This window comes from Lepidothrix coronata, unplaced genomic scaffold (assembly GCF_001604755.1).
Source record: "Lepidothrix coronata isolate B3197 unplaced genomic scaffold, Lepidothrix_coronata-1.0 Scaffold159, whole genome shotgun sequence".
NCBI lineage: Eukaryota > Metazoa > Chordata > Aves > Passeriformes > Pipridae > Lepidothrix > Lepidothrix coronata.
The window spans coordinates 767064-789337 of NW_016690339.1; the positions used below are offsets into that span (position 1 = coordinate 767064).

A 22274-nucleotide genomic window follows, 5' to 3' on the forward strand; every position below is an offset into this window, starting at 1 on the left:
CACTTCTGATCAAGCCCAGACAGACGGTGCAAGATGTATCTCTGCAGTCAAAGAGATAGAGCTGTGTGGAGCCCATAGGTATTTTTCCCAGATCTTATTTTCCAAGCTTATTACTATTGTGCTACTGCAAGATTAATGCATGTGCATTATTCAAAAATCAAGACTGTGAAATGAAAGTGTGATCAAGTCTGGGTGAAGTACTCTGTGGACAAGTGTTTTGTAATAGTGCTAAGCTCAGAGAGCAAATAGCTCCGGTAACCGAGATGTTTGCCCTCAGTGTGCTCCAATAAACTGATTTACCTTTCTTCTTTTTTTTTTCCCCTCTTTTTTAAAAAGAGCTGACGCAAGTTTGTCAAAGGGAGTTGTTGGGGTGTAGCAGCTGTTGATTGGTTCATCTCATACACTCCCATTTGTCTTTAAATCACTGTTCAACTGCTCTAGGTTGCACATGAGCAAACTTTTCCTTACAGGTGCAATTCCTAAAAGATATAACCTGCCTAGCAAGCGAGGAAGAGAACCTGCTTGACTCAGAGGTAAACTTTCTTTCTTTACAATGTTTGATCAATGTACTTCAGAGATTGGCCATGTCTTCCAAAACTGGGAATTAGAAATTTAATTAACCTGTACATATAAGTGCAATGTGAAGGATGGGCTCCTTAAGATTTACTGACATGGTAATTTACACTGGCAAATATCTTTGGTATTTCTCCAGGAATGAAATTTAGCCTTCTCTTTCATACAAAAAAATCAAAACCTAAGAAACCAAAGAAGCAGCAAAAGTGTTTAAAATTACCTTGTCAATTAAGAAATGAATGATTGCTTTCCTTTGCAGCCCTTGGCTAACTCCTGAGAATTTTTTTCGAGGCTTTTGATTTACTCAGCTAACATTTCTTTAAACAAAAGAATTTGTGAAAGCTTTACATTTTAATTGCGTGTTTCACAGAGACAACACTTATCTCACTTTGAAATAGCCACATAGACAATAATATTATAAAGTCACTGTCACGAAGACAAAGAATCTGGCAAAATCTGCTAAATCGGATACCATGGAGGAGATTACAAATACCGATACTGCAAAACTCATGAAAGTGTTAGTCATATCTGTGACCCAGCATTATTTGCCCATTCTCTTAATGTCCTAACTGCAGACTGGACAGGAATCAATAACATTCTGAAATCAGATGGCAAAAATTTCATCATTTTCTGAATCATTGCTGAAAACCATTACTTAATAAATGATGCAGAACAGTGCCTTATACTTGAATAGGAAAATCAGTCTTACAGAGACAAATAACTTCCCTCTGATAATAGGTGAATGTCTTTTGCAATAAGTATTTCCATTTTAATATTAAGCTTTAAGAAAAATTTTTTTGTTCAGCGAAATGCCCCAGGAGGCAGCAAAACCCTCACCATATTGAAGCCGAGTCTGAGGAACATTGTAAATCTAAGAGATTTTTCTTATATGTTTAGGCACCAACTTTAGAACTCAGAAGAAGAAAGCATGAAATCCCAGGGAAGCTAAAACATATGAACTTTGGTGTTTCTCCTCCACGATTACATGCTAAGCTTCTGGCAAGGCCAGTTTGTAGACTCCTTGAGCTCTACCAACCTCTCTCTAAAAAGTTATGACTTCAAGAAAGCAGGTTCTCAACAGATTTAATTTTGCCACCTGAGGAATTTGCACTTTCACCAGACTTTTGGAAATTCACATATTAAAAAAATAAAAATAGAAAAAAATAGAAGATCACTGCTTTATGCAGTAATTCCAGAGCCTCTTGAGACGGCATCCATAAATCAGATGACTTGTGGAAATGTTTGACAGGACAATGTCCAGATGATTCTTATGCAGTAACATATATTTCCGGTTAATTTTTCCTCCCCTTTCCAAATTGTGTTCGCTGTGTTGCACAGACTTTCATCCTCAGCTTAATCTTCGTGTAGTTTAACTCCTGACAACTTTTTTGCTTACTTTTACCTCTGTTTCTCACCTCTTTGAAGACTCGTATTTTTTGGACTGCCACTTCTGGAAAAGACATTTCTCCAATACGAGTTAGGCAGTGGTCACAGGGCAGATTTTACACTTTACCAGAACAGGAATAAGCAGTTAGATTTGTTTGCCTGACTTTTACGCCACAGATTAAAAATAAGCATCAAGAATCGGAATGACTGTGTTTCTCAGACAGGGCAGCGTCTGCTTTTGAATATAGTTCTGTGAATGGAACTATGGTTCTTAGGACTCCATCAGAGGTTTGGGGGAGGGGGCAAAGAGGGTCTTATTGTTTTTCTAACTCATGGAGTTATTTATATCCTGAGTGGGCAGAATACTCCAGCCACTGCAATGCAAATGCCAGCAGCTCTGCCTTGATCCCTGAGTCACTCATCCCCTCACGCACACTCTCTGTGAGACAGCCACTCTCTCTGGTAGGAAATCTCCTAGTGCTTTGTGATATTGTTTTCCATCTTCAGTTGTCTTGTCTAGGTGAATGCTTTTAGTAAGAAGCAATGAATTTCACTTTAATTTCTGGCCTGGGGTCAGTATTAACCTCCAGGACTGGATTTAAAGTTTACATTTACATTTTAAAAACATGCACTCCAATATCTTGCCACTACAAATATGCTTGTAGATATTCTTAAGAACAGCATGTGATCAGTAACAGAGGATAGAGATGATCTGGTCATCAAGCAGAACTTATACACCCATAAATGCAAAACCAGGAAAAAGGCTATTAAATAATTGCAGATTTAGTGTTGCAAAGAGCCAGACATGGAAATTACTTGTTGCGGTGTTTTATGCTATTGTTATTGTGCAATGCTGAGCTGCATTTATCGCGCAGTATTTATGAAAAATGTCATGGATCTGGCCAGTGTGCCTGATTGCAAGGCAGCAGGTAGAGGGTCAGGAACCTGTAACTGGCCATGAGCTTGCCAGCAATGTGCTCTCTGGTCTGTGCTCACTCCCTTCACTAGTGTCCCCTCAGCTGTGAAATGGACATATAAAATACCTCAAGGAATATCTTTGAGAAGGCAAAAGTATTGCAAAACTGCAAAATTTCTTGCACAGTCTTTTCCTCTTGAGTCTGGTTATGAGCAAATTAATCCACATGTGTATCTACAGAAAAGTCTGTAATATGCAGCTGCTGAAATCCCAGAGGTGAAGTTCCCTTTGTAAATTTGGTATGTACAGTTTTATTTGACCCATACAGAAATAAAGAGTGGAGCATCATATAATTTTTAAAAGACAGGAATTTTTCTAACAGGGTCAAGTAAGAATTAAACGCATGTACACTGAAAACCAGAAACCGATCTATCAGAACTGCACCTCCCAGTCATCAAAAAGTGATCATACAGAAATGCTCACATCTGTCAGATCCCAGTGAAAGGGGCAAGTCTACAATACATTTAAACCTGTGACAACATTAATCTTACGAGACTGGGAAAACCTGCTATACTCCTTTTTTACAGCAAGCATTTCTGCATCACCCTTCCCTAGAAATTCAAAAGAAGCAGTTCAGGAAATTATTTTCTGCTGGCTTTGTATTTTTGCCAGGTGCTGGACACCCACTGTGCATCTGTTGGCCTGGTACTTTACCATTTTAAGGGAGAAGGAGGGCCAAGTGCTGGCATATAAAGGAACTTCTATGCTTGCCCAGAATTTTCCCAGTCTGTAACAGTTTCTCCTCTTAATGCTATTATCAAGATCAAACCAACACCAAACAATTCACACTGGTTTATCTAATTTGAAGAAAATTTTAATGAGTTCTATTGTGTTTTGTTTGCAGAACAGAGTGTTCTGGCAGTCCCTGCATGACAGAGAGGTGCAAGCAGACAGCACGGTGCTGTTTACCTTGAAGAAGCGAGTGTGTGTACTGGAAAGCACTGACCTCTCTAATGGATCGTATGGAGCTGCAAAAAGTCAATATTGAGCTTGATGACCAGAGCAACAGTGGGGAAAGCCTCGAAGACAACTACACAGAGCTGGTTGATTCAGAAAAGGCTGCAATTAGGAGGTAAGCATTTAACTGTTCTGTTAAGGCTAGAAAGCAGTAATCAAAAAACAAGCTTCACTAATGGCATCTGGGACAGTTTTCCCACAGTGATGACCCTCCCCATTCTATGCTCTGGAGGACAGTGCACCCAGCAAAGCCAAGGTAGCCCAGGTCCCTCCTTGCCACTACCTGAAGTGACCTCTGCAGGCTCCCAGCCCCTTGGCAATTTCCAACCACTCCGGTCAGATAGTGCACGCGTAAATTAATACACTCTCAGAGCAGCGCAACCTGAGCAGCTCAGTTCTCCAACAGGGACAGTCCACCCTCAGGTGATCCAGCAGAACCTACCATAGCAGTAGCACCTGCATGATCCGAGAAAGACATCTCAAAAACAGCCATTGGCTTCCAGCTCTCAGCTCGCTGCACCCCCCAGCACGTCTCTCCAACAGGGCAATTGCGAGGTGCTTCGTTACTCCAATGTGAAGTATATGCTCAGCTTTAGCACACTCCTGTATGGAATTCTACTTTCCAACATCTACAATCAGATATAATTTGAAGATTACTGGGTTTAAAACTAAATTCCAAGGCAAAGCAAAGATCTATTAAACATGCCATTGGACATGAGAATCTTACAGGAGAACAGAGTGTCTTTCTGAAGGATTTTTAAATATTTATTGCAATGTCAAAGGAAAGTTTCCACTAATGACAAAAGGCACTACTAGAATAAAATATGTATCATAAGCTTTATCTAATATTTTCTTATTTTTCTTTGTGTTCAATCCATTTGCTAGTGAAGATGCAGAAAGTCAGAAGTTCCTTACAAATGGATATCTGGGTAAAAAGAAACTGGAAGACTATAATGAAGAATATGTAAGTTTTATTCATTTTTAGTGAATTAATGAATAATTACAAAATAAATCTTATTGACCTGAATCTTTTTTCCAAAACTTCCAGTAAACAAAGTTACTCTGCAGCTCGATCAGCATAATTTTGGCTTTCAAATAAAAGCATTTTCTAACAGCCTTTCTGTTGTCTTACAAGTAAAACTGGGTCTTTCTTTCACAAGTAATCAGAAAAATCATTGACATCACACTTGAACTTTGGTAGAACTCATGTAATCTCACCTATGTTCAACCAGTGTGGGTCTGCATCCATTTTTCTAAAAAGACATTTGGTTCAGAGGGACTTTGTTGCTCCAAAAGCCAGATAGATCTTGTTTCCAGCATCAGTGTAAATGAATACACATCCAGCTGCACTGCTTTAAGGAAAGGATATTCTTGTTTTGGCTTTATGATGCTGAGCATTACATGCTTAGCGCACCTCCCAGTCCTTAGACAACTCCATGTGAAAGTGGAAGCACAGCACCAGTTCCTGGGGTGTGCACAAGGGTACCTGTCTGCTCAGGATTTAACTTTATTCAGTGTTCATGACTTTGTTGAAAAGAAAACATTATTTTATTGGTTGTGTTACAGGTTTTATTAGGACTGATCACATAAAACCAAAATAAGTTATTTGTGATTGTAAGCTAAAATTAAGAGCCATATTCCCGCTTTTTCTTTTCCAATTGGTGTCAGTTGTAACTCAATCACATGCCATCCTCCCTCTCCTAGGTTTTGTCCTCTTCCACTCTCCTGCCTCCAGTCCCAGACACTCAGCCCTCATTTTTTCCCCCCTAGACACACTTTTATTTCCCCAGAGAAAGAAACACATCCTACCAAAGAAAAATTCAAAAATCAATTTTATTAAGTTTAAAAAAAAAATCAGATTTTTTAAAATCAATAAGTGGGTAACCTATAAGATAGCAGCATATATTTCTATAGAGGCTAGCCAACACAGCTGTCACCTCAGTCACCTGTCAGGAATGTAGCCCTCCTCCCCTCTGAGACAACTGAAGAATGGGAAGAGGCAAACACTACCAGCGTAGCTGTCTTTGGGGGTAGAGAGACTCCTTATGATGGCAAGCATCTGTGGATTCAGGAACCTTGAAAAACTCCACCTCTAAAGATCAAGAGAACAGTACAGGGAAATCCAGCAATGAGGATGATTAGTCTGTTGTGCTCAGTAAAATCCAAATTAATTGCCATTTTCTGGTTTTGCACCCAACAGCATGCAGGTAGAATCTCCTTTGGAATGTCCTCGTTCAACCTCAGCAATGCTATTATGGGCAGCGGCATCTTAGGGCTCTCCTATGCTATGGCCAACACAGGAATTATCTTTTTCATGTAAGTACATAGAAAGAAAAGCAAATAGAATATAAGAACAGAGCTGGCACTGAAGCTTTTATGGTTAGAGAGGTATGTTAAGCTTGTTTTGTTAGCTGAAAGGTTTCGTAAAATCATCTGTAATTAAACCATTTTAGCTTCACCACAAGGAACCACTACTGAAAAGCCTTTTTTCCCCTGTATTTTAGACCTCTTCTGTATCAGGAACACAACTGTGAATTGATACTGTGCAGTCAAAAAACAGAAGGAAAGAACAGTATACTGGTCCTAAAATAAAGATAGCAATCTTGCTGGTTCATTATGGGAGTCCAAAAAGGGAATTAAATCACCCATAAATATATTTACACCGTTCAAACTATCTAATCATTATGTAGAAATAGAAGAAGAATATTCAATATAATCTGAAATAGCAACATGCTTTGAATGTAAATGCATTGACAAATTTATCCAGATTTAATGTTGCTCCCTCAAGTCTATTTGTACACAATGTGCACAGATGAAAGCAATGGTATGTGATTGGCAGTATCTATACAGAATGGGTTTTGATAGACAGTGACAGATAGCCATGGGAAGTTTTTTAATTGATGGCTAACCTCTGGCTCATCTTAATGAGACAGACTAAAAAAAAATTGTTACTTTTCTTTTTTTAATAAGTGGTTTTAATTTTAACTGAAGCCTTAATTTTAACCTCCCATGAAACTGGAATAAAGCATGATGGTGTTAGGTCATTGTTTGACATTAGTGAAATCTAGCAAGCCTTTAAACCAGGTTGCTTGGCTGTTTTTATATCACTTCCTGCTTGTGAAGACTGTGTAGCTACAAGAGAAACAGCATTTGAAATACCACATGTAGATTCCAGTTGCTAAGAAACATCTCCTGTTTTGCCAGTAGAATTTTTAACTGAAAATTATTTGTATATTCAAACACTGTTCTGGGTAAGTGCTTCATAACACCTGCACTCTACTGTCTTAGACACAGTATTTACAAATCAAAAATGGAAGCTGGTTCTAAAATTGACTGCATCAGGGTTAGAAAAATGTAGGATTCTTTTTTTCCCCAGCTTTCTCTGAGCACTTGTACTAACTAGTATGTCCATGAACTATCGCTGGAAAGAAAATTATGATATGTTAAGCCTCACTAGTTGGGGGAAAAACATTACCTTTGTAATATCGTTATTTTTAAGCTCTGTTCATTCACCTAGGTGGCTAAAAAAAAATCTGATATGAGCCTAATGACATTAGCTCTGTTAGCAGTGCTAGAGCAGGGAGTAATGCTAAAGCACTACATGGAGACTTAAACAGCCAAAAAAAGGGCGTCTCCACCCAGAGCTTGCTTTCTTTTCTGTCATATTTCCATATTTCCTGCATGAAAACATTCTCCCTTCGGGTAGACGAAGGAGTTTTATTTAAAAGCATAAACTTTTTGTGGATATTTTTTCCCCCATGACATGTATCCACTTGCTGGAAGTTCCTCTGTTTTCACAGATCACATTAGTGTTACTGGGACAGAAAAATACCATCTACCTAAATGGAAACTGCTGGACATTAATTCTAATTTAGGTGATACTGGCAGCATTGTCTAAATTTTTTGTAATTTACTGTTCTCATGTTGCTCAAGTGCTCTCGTGATGGAAGATGTCCTACAGGGTGAAGCTAAAAGGAGGGTTCCTAAAATTCAAAAGCTTTCCAGAAGTTCCCATTACATTCCTCCTGTGGAGGAGGTTTACAATGGCACAGATTTTGCACGAGAGCGTCACTTCTGTTTGGCATGATTTAGCAAGTGAAACCAGGAGGACTTTGTTTTACCCTACCTCATGTGTTAGGACATGGAAACGTGAACAACACGCTCCATGGGTTTCCCTGATCAAGAAGGTTGCCTTCTCAGCAGGATACACTGTGATCTCAGGCATGACTCCCCCTTACCATATTGCCTGAGCCCACATCATGACAGGCAACCCTGCTCACACGAAGGCTGTAACACTGTCTGTCTCTCTCAAAGAGAGAAACTTCAGAAAAAATTGTGATGGTCTGGGGGCCATCACCTTGCCCCAGGTCCTAGGTCTGCTCTTAGATTGTAACTCATTTATGAACTTGGCTGTGTCTCCCATGTCTGTACCAAACTGCATGTTCAGTGGGGTTGAAGGTGTGGGTTCAGCCATGGAGTAAGGCACATCTGTATTTCCTAGCTCTGTCACATTATCATCAAATTCCCTTCTGCACCAGCACTTGTGCAGGCTGCTGACAAGACGATTATGGTAATAAGATGTAGTGCCCACAGTGTTGTGCCCTGAATATGTCATACAAAGCTACATTTTTCACCAGCACTTTGTGAGAGGATCACATAGGATGCAAATGTTGTGTGGAAGGCAGTAATCAGAACTAATGAATTCAGGCACCAGTACCTTCAAGCAGACTAGACTAGAAGACTTAGCTACAAGTGCTCCAAGAGCAGGTTTCCCAGTATCATGCCATGCTTTAACATTATGTAAAGTTTTTAATGTACTTGCACAACAGCCTACTAAACTCTGCTTCACAATGACATGGCAGAAGCCAAAAGCAGTGACCACCCAGGAGGCAGCAGTGAAGTGTTCACAATCATGGTTTGGTTTTGATTGGGGTTTGGGGTTTGGGTTTTTTTTTCTGGTGACAGCTCTAAGTAAGGAGAGATACGAAATTGAGAGGTCAAGGAGAGGGTAAGAGTCCAAAGACCAGATTCTCACATAGAAATTCTGTTTACTTTAGTAGGATATTGTTAAGATACAAGATTCTGTCCTTGTGGAATAGCACAGAAGTGGCACTTACTGGATTTAAACAACCCTTCAGGGGCTTTTGGAGTGCATAAGGTGCAACTGTACTCACAAGTAAGCTACAGTTGACACTTATCTCTGCATTTAGCACTGGGAGACCAAAGAACAAACATGCTGAAAACTATTTATATGTTTAACCTCATGAAAATGAGCAAGTGTAAGTTCAAATCCGCTGCCTCTGATGTCCTGCTTAGGATTCTAATTTCTGCTTTGCTTTACAGAGTTTTGCTGCTCAGCGTAGCAATACTGTCACTCTATTCCGTCCACCTCTTACTGAAGATATCAAAAGAAGGAGGTATGAGGAGCAAGCTGTGGCTGATAGAGAGTCCCTGCTGCACGTATTTTACCTTGGAATGCAATTCATCAAGTATGCAGTGGCTCATGGGGTTTTTTTGTTTTTAATTTTGCTTTTTTTTCAGGATCATTAATATATGAAAAACTGGGAGAAAAGGCGTTTGGCTGGCCTGGGAAGTGTGGTGTTTTCATTTCGGTTACAATGCAGAACATTGGAGGTAAGGGGAAGAATCTTCTAGCTTTTAATGCTTTTCTACAAAACACAAGTGCTTTTTCCCCTCTGCCTAGCTAAATGGCATTAGATTTGAGCCAGATACAGCATACACTGTATTACAAAAAGAAAAGACATGGGAGATTTGTGTCACTGATTCAGCTACCTGACACTTCAGTGTCTGGTGAAAGACAGTTACCTGGGATCTCTCCATGGCCAGTGAAAAGGCTTCAATCACGGCTAAAGTGGCCTAGCTGACTCTCCTCCAGGAATTGACCATTTCTCTTTATTAAGCACAGCTCAGACTGTTCTTAACATCTAGTTGAATCATCCGCTTCAACTTAGAAAAGATTAGTCCCATGTAAAAAGAACAGCACATGGTTCTGTCTTCTCTATAAAACACTCTTCAGTAGTTCATTTTTCAGCTTAATTCTCTCCTTGAAATAACAGTTGGGTTGTGTGTTTAAAGTATGTTTTTAATGTATTCATCTACAAAGATACCTCCTGTGAAACATCTATCAAGTAATCTTCGTTGTCTGAGAACAGGAGGCTGTTTACTTACCAATATAAATAGTAGGGATAGGACTGTATACTCATGCAACAAAGCTTGTTTCCTTTTACTATCCTGGAAGAAACCTTTTAGGAGATGTAGTTCACGTCTCTCTACTGCAAAAGACTTTTGGATATTGTTCATAACAGTTGCTATTCTATGGTCTTCCTTTCCTTCCTCAAGCCTAAATATCAAATTGGTTGAATTCAGGAATGAAGCACGCTTCCCTATTAAAGAAGACTAGCTGTTTCTCTTGTCCTTGTCTAGACTCATTTATAGGTCTCCAGAGATCTCTCTGTGGCAAACATAAAATAACTGAAAAAAGCGTTCCTTTTGGAAGCACATTTAAATAAGGTGTATAGAAGTCCACTCTTCCATCAAGAATCTTGAGGACTAGTTGTTTTCTTTATATATGGAGAAGATTATCAGAAGAAAGAAGTTGAAAATGAGGAGGATAAGATAGCTGAAGAGATCTGGAGGCAGTAACATCTGAAGTTACTACAGAATGGGGATGGATAGCATCTATTGGAAAAACAACATTTACAGCAAAAGAGTAGAAGGAAAAGTTAAGAGTGGTTTGAGTATGCTGTTAATTCAGTAGTAACTGTATTGCATTCTAATACAATAATGTCATTCTAATGTCATTCTGATGTCATTCTAATGTCATTCAGGGCATGTTCATAACAATTTGAAGGTCACACCATTTATTTAGTCACACTTTCGTTTGAACAAAACTCATTTCTCTACTTTTGCAAAAATCTTTTTTCTTTTTTTCTTTTTTTGGAACTACAGTTTTCCCTGAAGGTGTTTATTTTTTTAGCTTGTTTTTTTTTTTTTTTAGCAATGTCAAGCTACCTCTTTATTATTAAATATGAACTTCCAGAAGTCATCAGAGCATTTATGAAACTTGAGAATTCTGGGTAGGTACCTTTCCCAACCTGAACCTCAGATGAAAATTTTTCACTTTGATGTCAATGATGTTTGTTGTTATTTTTATTTCTCCTCTTTAGAGAATGGTACCTGAATGGGAACTACCTCGTCATACTTGTAACAGTTTTGGTTATTCTTCCCCTCTCCCTTCTAAAAACCTTAGGTAAACTTAATGTACTGCTTAAGCTCCTTTCTTATTTCTATTAGGATTGTGAATTTATATGTAGCTGAACTGGTTTCTTTTTTTTGTTTGTTTTGTTTTGTTTTTCTTACTGCACAGGTTATCTTGGTTATACGAGTGGATTTTCGCTGACCTGTATGGTTTTCTTTGTCAGTGTGGTAGGTGACTGTTTGGGTATTGTCTCTAAGTACATAAGAACCTGCAAACCCTTAAACACTGTTATATTTCTTACCATGACAATTTAATGTGGATGTTAGAATAGCATCTGCAAGTGAATCAAATCAACAAGCCTATTGCTGAATGAAGTCAGAATTAAGAAATTCAGTTTAAAAAACACTTGAGAATAAAAAATAAAACAGGACAACAGCAAAGGCAAATTAGCAACAAATATTTGCAAGAGAAGCAGAAGTGGTAACACTTGATTTCTTGCTCTCTCTATTTCCCCTCTTCTGTATGCCTGTTTATACTTCTGTTGGAATACCCCAGCTGCATAATCACCTACAGTGGTACTCTTCTGATGACATAGTCTACTCTTTTGTAGGTAATCTTCAAGAAATCCCAAATACCCTGTCCTCTCCCCATCATGGACCATGGGGTTGAAAACTGGACCACCACCAATAACACAGTGCTAATGCACCTGGTCATGTTACCAAATGAGTCACTTGGCTCTGGTGTGAATTTCATGATGGACAACACAGCTGGGCACTTGCCAGGCCTTGAGGAACCAAAAGATACCTCCCCCAAAAGCAGTGTAGAATATGAAGCGCACAGCGACAATAGTGACAAGTGTCGGCCAAAATACTTTGTGTTCAACTCACGGGTAAGGGAGATTCTTTGTCTTTAACCATTTAACCGCTTTAACTGTACTACAGCTAAATTGCTGGCTGCCAAAAGTCAGAGGTACAGCCATGACCATTCTTACTAATGGGAGCTTTATTTTACAGACTGCCTATGCAATACCCATCCTGGCATTTGCATTCGTATGCCACCCTGAGGTGCTACCAATATACAGTGAACTAAAAGAGTAAGGTTCTTAAATTTTGTCCAATACTTCCAGTTAACCACAGCTAGAGATCATTTTCTACATGTTACCTCTTGACTGCAGGTGTATAAACACCCACATGATAATGATTTATTGCTTATCATAGAAAGCAGACATTGGCTTTGCTTTGACCTTACAGTCAGATATTGGTGACAGAGAACCATTGCATTGATCAATATTTACTTAGGAAAGGAGGAATCTGGACAGTTCTTTAAAGGATGTGAAATAAACTGGGGAATTTGGTTGCACTGAAGGAGATAATTCTTGTTTCTAATAATATTTTAATGAGTTCTGGGTCAATTGTTACTTACTCTTAAAATTTCTTGGGGTGCTATTGGTTTGGGTGTCTTACATAGTCTCTTCACCCAGCCTAATTTGCTTGAGAAATATCAAAAATCAAATACACTTGTTTAAATCAGCACAGAGTTGATAGGTGGGAAGCACTAATCAAAGGCATTTGTGAACAGCAAAAAATACATTACAGGAGGGTGTGCTGCAAAACTCAAGGAGGCTATGAATCATTACCTCCTATTTCAGCAGGTTTAACCTCAGAAGCAATAAAAATTCACAGATAACTTGAAACATGCTTACAGGTCCTATAAGATGAAGATTATCTTTAACCAAAGGATTTATGAAGAAAGGATTTGACCTGCAAGGGGTTCTTGAACCTGCAGAACAGCCCTATGTAGATATAAGGGTATGTTCATATAGAACTGGCTAAGAGTTCTTGTCTATTCTTACTATCAGTCCTGTAATTTTAGCCCCTCCATTTTTTTATTTAAAATACACCATTTGAGATTGATAGTTAATAAATAATGATATACAAAATAACGTGACATGTGTTATGTTGTGAGTGAGAAAGCAATAGAAATGGAGTTTCAACACACTTTTTATAAGTCTATGATGCTCTACACAGAGCTGTAAAGTATCAACAGCTCTGTGTAACCAATATAGTTGGTATGAACTTACTAGCCAGGGAGGATATGTTAGAAAGCTAAGATACTTCTGAGTACTTCTTGTACAAATAGAGGCTTTATAGGACTGTTACTCTCTTTCTTTTGTACTTCAGTCGCTCCCGAAAGCGGATGCAGAATATCTCAAATATCTCCATCACTGGCATGCTTATCATGTATCTTCTGGCTGCCCTCTTTGGATACCTTACCTTCTACGGTAGGTCAAAACCCTGTTCTCTGCAGAATTTTCCCTGTCATTTTAAAGCAGGTGAGCTGGTTCTATCTCAGAGGTCCAAGTATTAACATATTTTTATGGGCCCAAATCCAAGTGTAAGCAACATTCAATTATAATATGCAGTGTGTAATCTCCTGAATGATCTGTGGCACTTCTCCAGCTGCCAGACAACCTCACCTGTGAGAGACTCAGAGGCATCTACTAGGGGGACCAGTTGCGTATCTCTTGGTTTTGTGAACTCAGACAAGAAGCTGCTGTAAACTTGGCTCTTGGCAAAGGCCAAGAGTGACTGTACTAAAAATACTCCAGAGCTTAACAGTTTTACATGACACTATTAAGTGCTACTCAATCTGGCTCTGACACCACTAGTTCAGCTTCATCTATGCTGAAAAACAGGTGCAAATCATTCTAGTGTAAAAAAATATGGATGAGCTAGACTAACCGATAGGCAAACAGAGAAGCCCCTCTATTAGCACACCATTTTATGCAAACGCCACTTCTTTTTAGCTTGTTAGTTCCTCCACGCAGCAAAGAAATGAATGATACAGCACAATCTTCTCCCTATCACTGAGCCAAGAGAGCTCTGTCTGAGAGATGGGACATGTGGGTGGAGGTCAAAGGGAGCTGTCACCAGTTCAGTTGTTTCATATTTCATATCACAGAAATTATTTTTACTTCAGGTTCTACATTCACTTAATGTCTTTCTCAAAGTCATCCCAAAGATACTAGAGTACAAAGCATCACCTCAGAGCTGTATTACCCTCATCAGCTGTGAATGATGGACTTGTATCAGTCACAGTGGGAAAATTCCTCTTTCGTGTCTAGCCCATTACATGTATCTAATGACAGTGGCTGGGCTAAAGCTAATCTTATCTGGCTGCAGTACAAAGATCCTTTTGCACGTTCAGATATTGCTTAAGTGATTTAGCTCCTTTCTGTTTCCTTTTTGCAGGAGAAGTTGAAGATGAGCTACTTCATACATACACTAAAGTGTACACCTTCGACACCCTCTTGCTGTCAGTTCGTCTGGCAGTGCTGGTGGCTGTAACCCTGACTGTGCCCCTTGTCCTTTTCCCTGTAAGTAACACAGTTGCTTAAGCTGAAATCAGGGCTAGCCCATATACACTGATTTTATGTGCTCAGCACAGGCAGATTTTAACATTGAAGAAAAATAAGCCTGAGTTTTTACTTAGAAGGGTCTTAGGCATGGACCTTAGGCAGTTTGGGTTGCAAAATTTGAAAGACTGAAATAAATCAGTCTTCATAAACAAATCAGGAATGACTTCTCTGTCTCTCTGGCTCTTTCTGTACTATATTTATCAGAGCAGTGCTAAGTACCAAAGACGGGGATATACTGAAACCACTTACGAGATTTCCTAATAGAGACATAGGCACCTACTATAGCATCCAAACTCAGGACGGACATGTGAATCTCAGGTCACACATTGTGCAGGACTCCCAGATCCAGCTGCCAAAGCAGAGGGACAGAGGCCTCTGTTCACCTTACATGCTTCAGTCTATGGAGAGGGGAGGAAGCTAAATACCAGAACACAGAGGCATACAAGACTCAGCCATATAGTCAGTTGTCTGAGCAAAGTTTGGAGCTTCTGTGTTCTCTTCACAAGGAAAAACAAAATATCCACAGTAGCAGGGACAGAAAGACACGGGTAAACAAACTGCTCTGAAGAGGGACTGAGCCTCCTCGGGGATCAATCTCCCCTGAAGAGCAGACCTCTAGGCTCCTGAATGTATAAGACTGTCTGTCATGCCTTCTCTGAGCTGCTATGCAGCAGGGGAAAAAATAGCTGATCCTGGTGATTAGGTTTTGGGAGGCTGGTGTGTCGTTTGTATGGCACGTACAAGCCCAGCATCATGCTGCCAGAGGGCTCCCAGCAATCCATGTCACACCATAGGGTTCTCATCTGATGAGAGCAGTAACCCTGGGGTCCTGTTGCTCTGTTGTCCTGGATGCAGTGCATGCTCTGTGTAGATGCTCTTTCCAGGCTTGCTGACAAATGCCTTAGAGCAGTGATCACTGTTCAATGCTGTCAATCAAAAAGAAAGATCTGGTATAAAGGACCCAGAGTGATCGGTTCTTGTAGCTTGGAGAACGCCAGTACTCTGCCTTAAATGTCATGTTTAAACTAGTGGCTAAATGTTTAAATTAGTCTTAACAAACTGGTTTCTCTTTATGGGAAAACAAGCTAAGGGCATTGCAAAAGCCTCTCTCTGTCAGATGTAGCATTTTTCCTTTTAACTTTCTGTAAAATAATTTTTATATCTGAATAGTGTGTGAAGTCCTAACATTTACATACCACAGCACTAATTTTTCTATTAAGAGGACTCCTGAGAAAACATCATTTTCTTGTAAGCTAGAATATCAAAGAGATTTACACAGCCTTTTTGGACAGCCAGCACAGCAGATATTATTACTCCAAATAAGCAATATAATTGTAACAACTATTTTTTAATGAATTACTGCATTTGTATTTTCTCAAAGTAGTCAGAGTTTTTTCTTTAAAAAAAAATTAATTTCATTGTTAAAAAAAAATTAATTAACTGTAGAGCTACGTACCATTAGTCACTGTAAAACTTACAACTGATAAATCCTCTTTAAGGACTATGTCACAGAAGGTATAATGGACAAGATGCTAAGAGTAAGTGCACAGAAATGCAGGCAGCAGTTTTTTGCTGCAATAAAGCTGTTTTACACTAACTCAGAGACTGGAAATCTTTGCAATCTGCTTCCCTCTTCCTAATATTGGCTCACAACCTGAAAAACATAAAATACAAAATTCATGCTGTGTTTTCAAGCGATGGACTTCAAGTCTGATAGAACCCCATACATTTATTCAGTTGCCAAACTCACCCAGAAACAGTTGTACAGTTGTATGTTATTTTAAAAGAATGAAACAGAAGTGGGTTTAGAGCTTTTTTACAGTGTAAAAATATTGTTGTTCAATTTCTACATTTCAAATTTTAAATTAATCATGGTACTTGAGAGTAACACTATCTCCAGTCGCCAAATGGATTTGCTTTTGACCTTTTTCCTACTTACCACCTTTTATGATGAAAAAGCAAAAAAATTCTGTGTTGTGTGAGAAAGTCAGTGGAGCAAAAAGGATCCTCTGCAACAGCTTTTAGGTTTATAATTTCCAAGTGGCACTGAAAAATATGATTTTATTTTCTGATATGTATATGTATATATTTGATGAAAGTAAAACAACAGCTTCCTCTTTCTCTCAGAAAAGTAAATGATAGAACTCCTGTGGGATTTTCAGAGGGACCTGGTACAAGAATACAGCAACTCCTATTTCACACATGCATTTTTTGCCTACTGATCAGTATTCATAGTGGGGGGTTCTTTGGGGTTTTTTTGCTGATATTAGCATCTTTCAGTTGAACAGATTTCATGTCCCTGATTTTACACCCTATTTACTTGATTTTCTTCTACACTGCAAATATTTGAGTTTCTGCATTAAACCGTGAACCCAGTTCTCAAAAAGCTACATCAGAGTAAGACTACATTACGGGAATCAAAGACTGAAAACACATTTTTTTCAGTCAGAATTTCTCACTGCAAAAGTACTTAATATAGATCATTTTTAAAAGTGAAAAGCAAAGAAAAATTAATTGTTTTACTTTTCCTGCTGGTTTTCATCTTGCAGATCCGTTCATCTATCAGTGCGTTGCTGTTTCCCAGAAGGCCATTCAGCTGGATAAGACATTTCCTGGTTGCAGTAGTAATTCTGGCTTTTAATAACCTGCTTGTAATTTTTGTTCCAACTATTAAAGACATCTTTGGATTTATTGGTAGGTTTCATAAACACTTTGTTAATTCTTTTTACATATTTACATTCATGGACTGAGACAGTCTCAGTTTGGGTCTTACAGTATACTACTATAAACACAGATTAAAGTTAAAAGGGATATAATTCCCAAACAACTGACACACAAAGCTAAAGGCTACCCAATTTTGTTGCTACCTTGCATGAGGCACAAGGAATCCAATAACCCTAGTATGAAAATGGGTAAGGAATCCCCGTTTTGACAAAAAGGTTGTTCAATGCATATGGAGTGGGAAATGACCTTTGGTTTTCAAGCACCTGTAGGCTGAATAAAATGTATTGACTTCCAAACTGTGACATAAGAAAAAGGAGAAAAGTGACACATTTATTTTGACATTCACAGTTCTCTCCCTACCTCTTTCTTTTGGTCAATTTTGGCCTCTGACCAAAGAAGCGCATGAAGAGCCTCTGTGCTCTGAGCTGCTTGAAGACTCATGGATGCAGATGTCCTTGAGAAAGACACCTCCATGGGCTTTCTGCAACTGGTTTGCTCCTCTCAGCCTGTTGTGCCTGGGCCACCATACTGGGCTCTGCTGAGCAGAGAGGAGTAGGCACTTCCTAGGCACAGTCTGAAAAAATCCTCTCAGTAACAAGTGTCTCTTCAGGCCCTGAGCACTCAAATAAGTGTTTGGACATCTACAGCTCTCCATGAATGCTGTCTACAGAGCGAATATTTTGTGTGCAGCTGGGCTTGGAAGAGCAGCTGCCTTCCCACATGCTCTCTTTTGCAGGTGCACCACAATGCTTTTCTGACAGATGGTGCAGTACTCAGTTCTTCTCTCTCTTCCAGGAGCCTCTTCTGCTACGATGTTGATTTTCATCCTCCCTGGTGCCTTCTACCTGCGTCTTGTTGAGAAGGAACCCTTGAGGTCTCCCCAGAAGATCGGGGTAAGACACCTGGCAGCAATTGCAAAAAGAAGTGTGGGAGGGTGTGTGCTTTCCGCTGGTCACAAATACACAGACCTTTGACTTGCAACATGTGGCAGTTGCTCATAAATGCTAGCATTTATGTTAGCATATAGGTTGGACAGTGTGATTCACCACAGATTTCAGGAGCTGAAGCCTTTTGTGCCCTACTACACTTGATACACGACACTAAGTGTTTAGGATAAAGTGTCTCCTAACAACTATAAAAATGCATTTATTTAATCCGATCTAAGGTCTAGTTAACACCTGTATTTACATAAATAGCACCAAGACTAAGTAAGTGTATAAGGAGCTGTTGGTTCATGTTAGAGGGCCAGCTGTGGATTAACAGGAAGATTTGAGGTCAAGGTTAAGAGGGAAATTGTACTGCAGAGATAAATAAGTAATAGTGATTTCCCCTCTGAGACAGATCCATACACCTACAGAAGACATATATGAAGGTCTATCATTTATGCAGAGAATGTGTCTATATGTCATGCTGGACTACCACAGCAGTACCTTTCATCCTGAACATCAATGTCTGCACATTTAACTATCACCAAGGAAATGTTCTTTGAAAATTTAATCAGAAAGGTTATTGGTGAAAAGCACCTAAATCACTTGAATATGCACAGAAATACCTTTAGATATGGACTTACCTGATTGGCTAACAAGGATAAAATGGATTAACTCTGAAGCTGTTCTTAATGTCAGAGACTATGATCATTTATTGAAAATTCATCAATTTTTAAAGAAAAAAAAAAGCTGTTCCTGTGTTATGTTCTGTATTATTGTTCACAGTAGCAAAATGGGTTGTCTTCAGGTCTAGCCTTGTAAAGCCTGAGTCTGTTGGACTGAAATTCACACAGGACTAACTCTGATTCATGTAACCCTGTACGACAGTACTTGGGTTTTAGTCACAGAGAATGACCCAAACTCAGGCCCTGGGTGTTATATAAATGTGGCTCCAGTGGGACAGTCTGTGAGCTACAGCCTGCTCAGTCACTTGTTTTATTAATAAAATTTTATTTTCGAATTGCAGGCTCTGATCTTTCTCATAGTTGGCATAATCTTCATGATTGTGAGTATGACTCTTATTGTAATGGACTGGATTTACAATCCCCCAAGTTCCAGACATCACTAACCTGTGGAGACAACCAAGTGCTTTTTATAACATAAATATTTGTATTGTGTGCTCTGAAAAACATCTAAATGGGATTGTTATTCCTGGCTAGTAACTGCAGTACTTTGAAAACTGTTTCTGGTAAGGTCACAAGAACCCAATGGAGTCTATGTCATCCTTTTCAATAAGGATCATTATTTATGCATTAGAAACCTGAGCTTAGCATTTCTGGCCAGGTGAAATGAAATGTGTGGTGTGAATGCTTCCTATTTTCAGTACCAAAATAACTTTGTACATAGTCCTCAAAAATAGCTTGGTGTCACCCCTTTCAAAATCTCACATCATGATCATAACCACAGTTCCTAGAGCCTTGGAAAGATAATGGCCAGAAAACCAGATAGTGCCTTGTTCTCTATCTGAAGCTCATGGGAGTGGCTGCCCAGGTCCAAGAGAAAGGGTACAGTTTCTGTAGGGGATCTGAAAGGTGACTCCTCACTGCCTGATAGACCAATCTGCCTATCAGAAACATGATGGCTTTGACAAGCCCGTGGACAAGGCTGAGCATTAGATTTGTTGTCCAAATGCATCGCCGTTGACAGGTGATGTCTCGTCGTATGGAATAAAGCTCTCTGACACAGATTCTGTGTTGGAACACGTGCTTGAAGAACAGTTGAACATTTTCATTCTGTTGTTAAAGATGCCTGTGCTGGGAACATCAGACATTTCTGCTGTAGGTTTCTTTTTTCTTTACTTTTTTAATTGTTGTGTGAGCTTGCATCACTGAACAAGTTGTATCCTCTGTAGAAATATGTCTTCCACTCTCACAGGAATTTAAAGAGACCACAAGGTGTGGCAAAGCACTCTATGCAGTATTGTTCAGTACTTGTATATTTGATAAATGTTCAGTGCAGGAAACTGTAATTTGCTATACATAAAAATATATGTATTTATGTACATAATATTTTGTTTTCCTCCAGTCATAAAAATATTACCCTGTGGTAAATGATTTTTGAAATTTTTTTTATGTGTCACTTTGTTTTCATAGCCACACACTTAATATTGTTTTGAAGAAAACATATTGAATTGGGGGGGGTTGTAAAAGGTTCATTTTTATTCACCATTGTATAAAATATACCTGTAGCAAGTCACCTAACTGTTACCTGTGTAAAAACACATTCAGGAGTATGCTACTTATGTTACAATAAATTGCAAGATGTTTTCCTCTGGAGAATTTTTAATATGTTACTTAAAGTTCTGTATTACCATTGTACACCAAAAATTTGGATAACTTGCTAGATTGCTGTACCTTAGCTTGCCTATGCATACACTAGCATTCAGCAACATCATATGTAATTAAGGTATGCAAAAGAAACCACATTGCTGACAATCTGAAGTGTATCATGCTATGCAGTTGTGCAAGACAGAAAAAAAGTTATGTTCTGTGTTATATGGATGCTTAATTAACACTCAGACCATGTTTTGGGCTATGCTGTGGAGTACTCAGTACATATGCTCTCTATACACACCAGGGAAAAGTAGCACAGGGAGTGAGGGGGAAGGCGAGACTTGGTTTTATCATGCTTACATAAGCCCAAGCTCATGCAATTGGAGTTTTCATTTTCCAACTTCGAAATCTGTTGAGTACACACCTGTGAACTCAGAAGGCTATGAGGCACTTGGAAGTTGTCTCTGCTCTCTCCTTGGCTTCGTACAAAAATCTCTGTGTGTGTGTACATACAAATGTGTGTATACTCACAGATTAACTGAAAAAACATACCCATGCCAAATGCTACCTTTCTGGGCAGTATTGTATGCTCACTTGAGTACTGTATCCTTAATATACTGGGAAATACTTCCTCATGATTGCTAAGTCTGGCTTTGCATTTTTAAAGAAAAACGTGCCAGTAATATTTACCTCTGTTTTAAGCAAACTAATAAAAATAATGCTGCTTTATTACTGAAGAGGCCTTTAGCATGGACTGGAGTTAATAGTAACACACCACCACACCTCTCTTCCTGATACCATTACTGAGAGTTATATGTATGAAATTGTAACTGCATCTTTGTATCAGAGTAAAAGCACGGATCATGACTGCAACTGCATGTAGAGACTTAGGAATTCATGTAGCCCACCGAAAACACAGATGGCCTCAAGAAAAATAACAGAAGAACTATGGAACAATGGCATAACTCACTGTGTTTTTATGGCACAAAACTGTCACTGTCCAAAACAGAGGTAGAGAGGTTGTAAAATGTCAAGTTTTCAAGTTAAAATACATTGGTCACAGTGATATGCAGCCACAGTGCACACTGAAAGTAAGGGCACTATTGCTCACTAACTTATTAGCACTTCTGCAAATGGTGGATGTTGGAGTTTCTTATTCGTTTTGTATTGTTGACAATAGGCCTGGTGAGGATTTTTATTACAAAACCATCTGTGGATGTATAATAAACTAATTTTTCAAATACTGTAGGTTTTTTTATTCTGTTTTAGGCTAGGAGGAGAAGGAATTTTTTTTTAAAATCAAGAAGAGTCGAAGTGGTAGCCTTAACACTGGCATTGCTACAACTGCATTCCCTTTTAAGAGAGAAATTTCTGTATCCATGTATCTGCAGATGAGCAGGATGGCAGCTCCTTCATATAACAACCCTTTCACATTCCCTGTTCTGTATCTATTCATGGAGCTGCATAGATATCACCAGGAAAAGAATGGCTGCTCTTAAAAGTGGGGTTATCTATCAGAAACTGAATGTCTTTGGATTAACTGGGATACTCAGTATAGCAACTAAGTATAGTCACTAAGTGTACTATAGGAGTAAATATAGTATATCACTAAGTATAGTATAGGAGCACGCACCAGATGGTACTGCTCTGTATAAATACTTCCTATGATTGCAGCTGTGGGTTTTCCTGCTGTTACATACTTGTCTGGTGTATAATCACAGCTCAGAATACACTGGTCTACACATACCTCCATCACCGATGA

General features: G+C 38.9%; 1 protein-coding gene across 3 annotated transcripts; it reads left to right on the forward strand.

Moving 5' to 3' along the window:
• Window positions 1–420: 420 nt before the first annotated feature.
• Window positions 421–21755, forward strand: SLC38A4 (solute carrier family 38 member 4). 3 transcript variants are annotated; one of them, XM_017829185.1, is made up of 16 exons: window positions 421–533; window positions 3780–4007; window positions 4778–4856; window positions 6093–6208; window positions 9236–9309; window positions 9434–9526; window positions 10911–10989; window positions 11080–11162; window positions 11280–11338; window positions 11722–12000; window positions 12125–12204; window positions 13292–13392; window positions 14363–14487; window positions 17079–17223; window positions 18049–18146; window positions 19207–21755. In XM_017829185.1, the coding sequence occupies exons 2-16, from the start codon at window positions 3889–3891 to the stop codon at window positions 19306–19308; spliced, it is 1632 nt and encodes a 543-aa protein (XP_017684674.1). In that variant the 5' UTR covers window positions 421–533; window positions 3780–3888; the 3' UTR covers window positions 19309–21755. The 3 variants fall into 3 exon arrangements, with proteins under 3 accessions (XP_017684674.1, XP_017684676.1, XP_017684675.1); XM_017829187.1 differs by having other exon boundaries at window positions 4783–4856; XM_017829186.1 differs by having other exon boundaries at window positions 3785–4007.
• The last annotated feature ends 519 nt before the right edge of the window (window positions 21756–22274 follow it).

Coding starts and splice junctions, on each gene's coding strand:
- SLC38A4 (XM_017829185.1), top strand. CDS start 3,889: ATGGATCGTATGGAGCTGCAAAAAGTCAATATTGAGCTTGATGACCAG. Junction 17,224..18,048: donor AGACATCTTTGGATTTATTG/GTAGGTTTCATA, acceptor TCTCTCTTCCAG/GAGCCTCTTCTGCTACGATG. Junction 18,147..19,206: donor GGTCTCCCCAGAAGATCGGG/GTAAGACACCTG, acceptor TTCGAATTGCAG/GCTCTGATCTTTCTCATAGT.